The sequence below is a fragment of the Echinops telfairi genome, unplaced genomic scaffold (genome assembly GCF_000313985.2).
Source record: "Echinops telfairi isolate 266 unplaced genomic scaffold, ASM31398v2 ScPeMD7_7468;HRSCAF=8506_0, whole genome shotgun sequence".
NCBI classification, from domain to species: Eukaryota; Metazoa; Chordata; class Mammalia; order Afrosoricida; family Tenrecidae; genus Echinops; species Echinops telfairi.
Genome location: NW_022111369.1, coordinates 68966280 through 68975506, shown reverse-complemented (window position 1 = coordinate 68975506; position 9227 = coordinate 68966280). Strand labels below are relative to the sequence as shown.

General features: G+C 37.1%; 1 protein-coding gene across 1 annotated transcript in view; it reads right to left on the bottom strand.

Moving 5' to 3' along the window:
• Nucleotides 1-1712: 1712 nt before the first annotated feature.
• Nucleotides 1713-9227, bottom strand: part of LOC101642363 (transmembrane protease serine 11C-like) — a 64488-nt gene continuing 56973 nt past the window's right edge. Inside the window, exon 11 of the mRNA XM_013005605.2 lies at nt 1713-1874. Within this exon, the coding sequence (XP_012861059.2) occupies nt 1713-1874 (162 nt within the window). The remainder of the gene's footprint in view (nt 1875-9227) is intronic.

The following is a 9227-nucleotide window of genomic DNA, read 5'->3' as shown; positions in this document are numbered from 1 at the left end:
GAAACATTATTTGGCCATCATCTGGCTGCCAAAATGTTCTGTTCTTGAGATTCTTACACATCGAGTCTTTCAGCATAGAGACTATGCAAACCCTTGAGAGACTGTCTCACTGGCTGTGGGTGGCAGAGCTTCCTTCTTGGGGACCCTGGGGCTGTGTGCTGTAGAGTAACAGGACAATCTTGCAGTGACATTTCTCCTTGAAGAAAGGGGGGTTTGATTGTAATATCTACTGGTATTTAGGCATGAATGATGAATATTTAATGAAAAAAATTGTACTGGATTGTAAAGATCTAGTTTTTCATAAACTCAGTTTTGCTTACTTGTTAGTTTCCATTGCCTTGGCCCCAACTCATGTTGAACTTTTGTATAACAAAGTCTAGCCTCGTTCCGTGCCATCTTTATGATCACTGATGTGTCTAAACCCATTGTGGTAGGAGTCAATCTTATTGAAGGTTTCCTCATTTTTGTTGACCCTCTTTCAAATGTAATGTTCTTTTTTAGAGATTGCTCTTTCCTGATAACATGTCCCACTGCTTACTTAGCCCCTGTATTCACAGAAGCCTGTTTAACCAGTCTCTTGGCAATAGGGAAGTCAGGGGAGAAAAAGTGAATGACTCAGGGGTTAGGGAGAGCTGTGAGTCCTTAAGAGCAAAGGAGAGCCAGCCCCTTGTTATCAAATACCACTCCCTGCCCAAGGTCTCTGTAGCGTGTGGTGTGCCTGCCTCAGTGACATCTTATTTCCACAAGGGGCTTGTCACCTTTCCGCCAACTTATTCCTTGAATTGTTAGGTTGTTTGTTTTTTTTTTATTTTTTCAGGGTTTTGTTTTTTTTTCTTTTTATTTTATTTTTTTTTAAAGGTTTAATCACTCCTCCACCCACCCCCAAAAGACTTACTGTCTCAGAAATCCACCATGTCCTATAGGGTCACTATTACCCTGCATGGACTCGATGGCAGTGAATTTAGTTTGGTTTGGTCCCCTCATGAGCAACTAGAATGTTTCAGTATGAACAAAAGTAGAAATACATGGAAACAAAATTTATGTATTATTTATTTGGTTTGGTAAATTGTATTGTTAAAGAATTTTAAGAATATGATAATATATCCCAAACCACATTTATAAACACATACCTAAAGTAAAACTATGCTTGAGCGTATGGTCCACATTTTAATATATGGCTTCAATATATTATGTCAATAATGCTACTTCATATATCATCACAAGGAGCCCTGGTGGCTTAGTGGTTATGTCCTGGGCTGCTAAACAAAAGGTCAGCAGTTTGAAAACTCCAGCCTTCTCCACCTTTGGTCTTACTTTTTAATTCATAAGCATCATAATCTATTATTATATCTACACTTCATGAGATTTCCATTTCTATTTGTGTCTTTTAAGGGATGGAAATTATAAATAGAAAATGGATTATCATTGGCATAAAGACTACAAAGAAAACATTTTCTGGGTATTTTTCATAGCTACTGTAATGATGATATACCATATATTGGTCCTTTGGAAACGATATCCTTACCCATTGTCTGGAACACCCAATTATTATCAATGTCCAATAAACACAAAATTTTGATAGTTTAAAATTGTGTCACTCTAAATAATCCACATTAAATTTCACAAAGGCAGATCATTGCTAAATTAAATGTGGTTTGGGAATTGATATATATATATATATTGTGGGCTTTAATCTACAATGGACTTCTGAATTAGAGACCAGTTTTAGAATAGATCCAATCTCGATAATGTGTCACTCGTGTGTAGACTCCAGGCTTGTTTGGTAGAGCACATTCATCTCCCCAGCTTACAATACCTGCAAGGAACCAGGTACCTTTAGAATCCATACTAACGAGAGGTCCACCAGAATCACCCTAGAAAGAAAAGGGATATACACAGTTACTATAATTTAAAGGAGAATATTTCATATTTTTTCTCTCCAGTAAACTGAGATTAGAGGACAGAAGAAGAATAAAACTCAAAAACAGATATTTCAATAGTAAAACTATTCGAGTATAGAATATTTTTAGATTCCGTAATAGTTTCTTAAAATCAGAGTTTAGTATATGTCTTGGGATAAAATAATAAAAATGTGAAAGAATTATAAAGATTTACCTTAGTTATTAACCAAAGGAATTGCGGAAGGTAGTTTCACTTATGTAATCATTATAATGCTGACAAACCCCCCATTATTTCCCCAACCCCCTCCATTTCCAGGTCAAGACAAGGGGAAAGGAAAGCTACTCATCACCAGCACTTGGCCAACTGCTCGTCCATTCATGTGTCAACAATTCTCCAAGTTTTAGTATTACATCATTTAGCTGAACACCTGTATGCATTTCATAGCTTTCAAACTATTGATTTAGGTTGTTTTCAAAGAAAGAAGGACCATGTGCTGCAGGTTGCTGTGGTGATGGAAGTTAAGTCACTGGTACTTCAAGGGCCAGCTGGGTCATTTAAAGTGCACCGGTTTCAGTTCTACCTGACAAATCCGGCTAGACCAGAGCATGTACACTGGTATAGATAAGAGCTCAACACATGTAATCCAGGACAGTTAAACCCCTCAGCACCAATAATGTGAGTAGTGATACCATGAGGGTAGGGGGAAGAAGGGTGGTGAAAGGGGGACCCAATCGCAATGATCAACATTTTACCCCCTCCCACCAGGGTGACAAACAACAGAAATATTGAGACAGCGGATGTGTAAGATATGAAAATAGTAATAATGTATAATTTATCAAGGATTCATGAGGTTGGGAGGGTGGGGGAAGAAGGAAAAAAATGAGGTGATTCCAAGGGTCAAGTAGAAAGAAAATGTTTGAAAAGGATGATGGCAACATATGTACAAATGTGCTTGACCCAGTGGATGTATGGATTGTTATAAGAGATGAAAGAGCCCCCAGTAAAATGATTTATTAAAATAAAAATATAAAGTGAACATATTTCAGTATAATTTCCAGACTAAGGACAGACTACAAAGAAGGACTGGAGCAGTATCAGATACTGAAGGCCTAATGAACACAAGCAAAACATTGTATCCAATAGTGTCAGAAGATGAGTCCCTCGGGCCAGAAGACACTCAAAATATGGCTGAAGAGGAGCTGCCTACTTAAAAGTAGACTCAAAGTAGAGTCAACCATGACAACGTGAATGGAATCAGGCCGAGGGAAGTAAAATCTTTGGGATCTTCATGTGTTAATGAGGTATGATGCAAAATGACAAGAAGTAGCTGCCAAAATCTACTGATAATTGGGACTTAGAATGCACAAAGTATGAATCTAGGAAAATTAGAAGTTGTAAAAAATGAACTAGATTGTGTAAACATTGATATCCCAGGAATTAGTGAGCTGAAATGGACAAGCATTTGCCATTTTGAATCAGAAATGCATATGGTTTACTATGTTGACAATGACACAGTCAAGAGAAATGGCATTGAATTCAGTGTCAAAAAGGACATTTCAAGAACTATCTTGAAATGCACTGCCATCTGTTATAGGATTGTTGTATCTAGCCACATTCAAAGAAATCCAATCAATGCAACTATTATTAAAATTAATAAAGATAGTGATGCAGAAATTGAAGAATTGTACCAATGCCTTCAGTCTGAAATTGATCAAACTTGCAATCAAGATGTATGGATAATTATTGGCAATTGGAATGTAAATGTTAGAGACCAGGAAGCAGCAGCAGTTGGCAGTAAGGCATAGGTGATAAAACAAAGCTGGACATTACATGGTAGAATTAATCATGACCAATGACTTATTCATAGGAAATTCATTTTTTCAACACCAAAAATGACTACACACATAAAATTTTCCAAATGGTATGCATAGAAATCAAACTGACTATATCCATGGGAGGAGATAGTGAAGAAACTCATTATCAGCGGAAATATCAGGTCAGGAACAGACTATCAATTGTTCATATGTAAGTTCAGGTTGAAGCTGAAGAAAATTAAAACAAGCCTTTAGTCTATACCACCTGGGTGTCTAGAACATCTCAAGAACAGATTTGATACACTGAACACTAATGACAAAAAACCTGATGAGCTATGGGAGAATATCAAGATCATTATTCATGAAGAAAGCAAAAGGTCATTAAAAAGAGAGGAAAGAAAAGTTCAAAGTGAATGCCAGAAGTGATTCTGAAACCTGCCCTTAATTATAGATGTAGTTAGGGCAAAAGAAAGAAATTATGAAGTCAAAGAGCTGACCAGAAAATTTGAAAAGGTAATTCAAGGACAGAGTAAAATATTACAATGAAATGTGCAAAGACCTAGAGTTAGAAAATAAAAAAGGAAGAACATGCTCAGCATATCTTGAACTGAAAGAACTATACAAAAATTCAAACCTAATTTGTAATCTTGAAAAATTCTATGGGGAAAATATCGAATGATGGAGGAACCACCAAAAGAAAATGGAAAGAATACATAGAATCACTATATTAAAAAGAACTAGTTGACATTCAACTATTTTAATAGTTAGCATATGAACAACAACCAATGGTACTGAAGGAAGAAGTCCAAACTGTTCAGAAAGCATTGGCCAAAAACAAAGTTTCTGGAATTGATGGAATACCAATTGAAATGTTTCAACAAGCTAAAGAAGCATTGGAAGAACTCACTAGTCTATGCGAGGAAATTTGGAAGATAGCCACTTGGCTAACTGAATGGAAAAGATCCATATTTATACATATTCCAAAAAATGGTTGTCCAACACAATGCTCAAGTTATAGAATATCATTTATATCACATATGAGGGGGTACTCCCACCCAAACGGAAAAAGCTTCACTGGGAAGGGCTTTCATAGTACCCATATTTTCTTGCTAGGTGAGCATCGAGCAACTCGCTCTGACTTAATGCACCCAGTGGCGTCACCAGGGAAGGTTCTCTCTGGTCACAGTGCATTTTTTGTAAAAGCAGCTTTGTTCAAACCTCGTTTTTTTTGTGTGATGGGCAATTTAAGAGACCAGCGTGAGGCTGTGAAATTTCTTGCTCAGGAAAAATACTGCAGAAACTGTTGTGATGCTGAACACAGCTTACAAGAACAGCACATGGGAAAAACTCAAGTGTACTGAAATGCCGATTGATTAAAAATCTCGATTTGGACGTCTGTCAACTTCTTGGACAGACGAAAATGTCAACAAGATTCATGCACTTGTGCTAGAAGACTGACAACAGACCATTGCAGAGATGCGGAAGTTATCTGGACTCTCTTGGAGCTAGGTTCAATGAATTTTAATGGATGTTTAGGGAATAAGAAGGTCGCTGTGAAATTTGTGCCTTGGATTCTGACTGATCAGGAAAAAGAGCGTTAAGTGGAAACATGCTGTGTTTTGAAAGAACAGCTCTGAATCGACCCAGACTTTTTTCCAAGGTCTTTACTGGTGACGAGACATGGTGCTATTCTTACAACCCTGAAAGCAAACATCAATCAAGTCAGTGGAAGGCACCATTGTCACCTCACCCAAAAAAGCTCATCAAGTGAAATCAAAGATCATGACAATGCTCTTTTTTTTTTTTTTTTAATGTGTGGGGGATAGTGCATTTGGAGTGGGTTCCATCAGGTCAGACTGTTAATCAAGTTTTCTATTTAAAGGTTCTGAAAAGATTGCATAACAGTGTGCAACAAAAAAGGCCTGATTTGTGGCAGACAGGGGACTGGTTTTGCCACCACAACAATGAATCTGCTCATGCAACCATCTTGGTGCACCAGTTTTTGGAAATAAAAAACAGCATGCCTCTCTTGCCCGATGCACCTGACTCATCTGACACCTTACTTTGCTCTGCATGACTTCTTTTTTTTCCCTTTTGTTTCTGTGAATGCAGAGGGGCATGAAAGGATCGTGATTTGATGAAGTAGAATAGGTGAAGAAAAAAACGAGGGAGGTGCTGCCAGTTATCCAAACAGATGAGTTTGAAAAATATTTCCAAGCATGGAATCGCAGATTTGACAAATGTATTAAGTGTAATGGAGAATACTTTGAAGGTAATAAAGTTGTTTTGTAAAAGTATTTAAATACCATAACTTTGGGGAAAAATCAATTTTTTGGTGGGTACCTCCTTGTGTAACAAGTAAAACTTTGTTGATGATCATCCAACAATGGTTGCATCAGAACATTGACAGAAACCTGGCAGACATTCCGGCTGGATTCAGAAGTGGCCATGGAGCAAGAGATGTCATCGTTGATGTTGATGTTAGCATCATGGCTGAAAGCCAAGAATACCAGAAAGGTGTTGCGCTTCATTGACTTTGCAAAGGCATTCAACGTGTAGATCAGAAGAAACTATAGATAGCCTTAAGAAGAACGTGAGTCCCAGAACAATATATTGTGCTCCTGTGGAACTTGAACCTGGATCATGAGGCAGTTGTGTGAAGAGAACAAGGCCCTTCAGCCTGGTTTAAAATCACATAAGGTGTGACTAAGGTTGTATCCTTCACCTGAAGCCAATATAAGAGAAACTGGATTATATGAAGAAGAGAGAGACATCAGGATTGGAGGAAGGCATTTTAACAACCTGCAGTAAGCAGATAACACAACCTTTCTTGCTGAAAGTGAAGAGGATTTGAAACACTTGCTGGTAGAGATCAAGGATTACAGCCTTCAGTATGGATTATAACTCAATGTAAGTACCACTATAATCCTCATAACTTTACCAATAGTTAACAATATGATAAATGTAGAAAAGGCTGAAATTGTCCAAGATTTCGTCTTACTTGGATCCACAACCAATACTCATGGAAACAGCAGTCAAGAGATCAAAAGACGTATTACATTAGGTAAATCTGTTGCACAGGGGCTCTTTAGAGTATTGAAGAGCAAGGATATTACTTTGAGGAGTAAGGTGCACCTGACCCAAGCCATCGTACTCTCCATTGCATCATATGCACGTGAAAGGTGGACACTGAATACGGAAGACCATAGAAGAAGAGATGCATTTAAATTGTGGTGCTGGAGAACAATGTTGAAAGCACCATGGACAGCTAAAAGGACAACTGATCTGCATTGGAAGAAGTAAGACCTGAGTACTCCTTAGAATTAAGGATGGCAAGACTTTGTCTTAAATACTTTGGACATGTTGTCAGTAGAGACCAGTCCCTGCAGAATGGGCTAAAATATAACAATAATTATGAGGATTGTATAGAATGTTTGATAAAGTGGAGGGGTGGTGAAAAAGAGGAAGGCCCTCAACAAGATGGATTGACACAGTGGCTATATCTATGGGCTCAGGCACAGGAACCATTATTCCTATGCCTAGGATGATGCAGGACAGTGAAGTGTTTAGATATGTTGTGCTTAGGGTCCTTATGGGTTGGTGCCAACTAGATGGCACCTAACAGAAACATGGGTAAAATAGTGAATGATGAAGGAAGGATCAAAAGAAGATGAAAGAATATATAGATATTGTACAAAAAAATTTTTTGTACATGTTCAAATGTTTCAAGAGATATCATGTGATCAGCAGCCTATGGTGTCAAAGAAAGTATTCCAAGCTTTACTGAAGTGATTAACCCAAACGACATTGCAGTAAAGTATGGAATATCAACTGAAAACAAACTGATCCGGTGCTGGAAGCTTTTACTAATTTATGCAAAGAAATTTGTGGAAGAGATTTATATTTGTGCCTATATCAAAGAAAGGTGATTCAATGAAATGTAGAAATTACACGATATCATTAATGTCATATGCTAGTAACAATTTGCTAAAGATAATTAAGAAATTGATGTAGCAGCCCATCTACAGGCAGCTACTAGAAATTCAAGCCAGATTTGGAAGAGTGAGTGGCAGGAGGAATGTCATTGCTCATGCCAATTGAATCTTGGTTGAAAGCAAAAAATACCAGAAAGATGTTTCTTGTATTTTATTGATGATGCAAAGGCATTTGACTATACAGATCATAACAGACTATGTACAATATTTTGAAGTATGGGATTTCCAGAACACTGCATTGTGTTTATGGGAATCCTGTACGCAGACCAAGCAGTAGTCATTTGAACAGAACAAGGGAATACAGGATGGTTCAAAAGAGTTATGTGCTTTAATCATACTTATTCAATCCATAAGCTGAGTAGATAGTAAAAGAATCTGGATTATATAAAGAATTCTTCATCAGAATTGGAGGAAGACCTTTTAACAACCTATGATATACAAATGACACAATCTTTTTGGACAACTAGAAGCACTTGTTGATGAAAATAAAAGATTGTAGCTTCAGTATGGATTACAACTCAATGTAAAGAAAACAAAAATTCTCACAACTAGAACCATAGATACCAAGATAAATGCAAAAAAGATTGAGGGAGTTGAAGATCTCATTTTACATGGACCAGGAAGCAACCCTGTTGGAGGCAGCAGTCAAGAAATTCAACAATGTATTACACTGGGCAAATGTGCAGCACAAGATCTATTTAAATAGTTAATTAGCAAGGACATCACTTTGAGGACTAATGTGTGACTGACTCAAGCCATGATATTTTCAGTAGCCTCATAAATATTTGAAAGTTGAACATTGAGAAAGATTGTAGAAATTTTGATGTATTTGAATTAGGATATTTGTGAAGAATATTGAAAATAGCAGGACTTTTGAGAAGAGCAAAAAAATTTGTCTTGGAAAAAGTACAACCAGAATACTCTTTAGATGCAAAAATGGTGAAACTTTCTCTCACATGCTTTGGACATATTATTAGGAGAAACCAGTCCCTGGAAAAAGACATCATGCTTGGTTTAGTAGAGGATTATTGAAAAATAAAGGAAAATCCTCAAAGAGATTTACCCATTGGCTGCAAGATTGAGCTCAAATATAATAGTAATTGTGAGGATTGTACTGTAGCTAGTAGTATTTTGTGCTATTGTACATAGGTTCACTATGAGCTGGAACCAATTCGAAGCTACTTAACAACATAAATCTGAGAAATAGGGCTAATAATAAAATGAAAAATGTTTTTGATAACTGTTATGATATTTTAAGGTGTTAATATTTGTCAAGAGCTAACCGTGGCATGTGGGGATGCTATACAATGGTTGTTAAACAAATGAAATGTTTAGGGCATGGAAGCAGATTAAGAATGTGCATGTATTTATACGTTTAGTATTAAGGTAGCAGAAGGACACTGGGCCTCCACTCAAGTACTGCCTCAATGCAAGAATACTTTCTTCTATTAAATTGGCATTCTATGATGCTCACCTTCCCGACACAACTGCTGAAGACAAAGAGGGTGAATAAGCA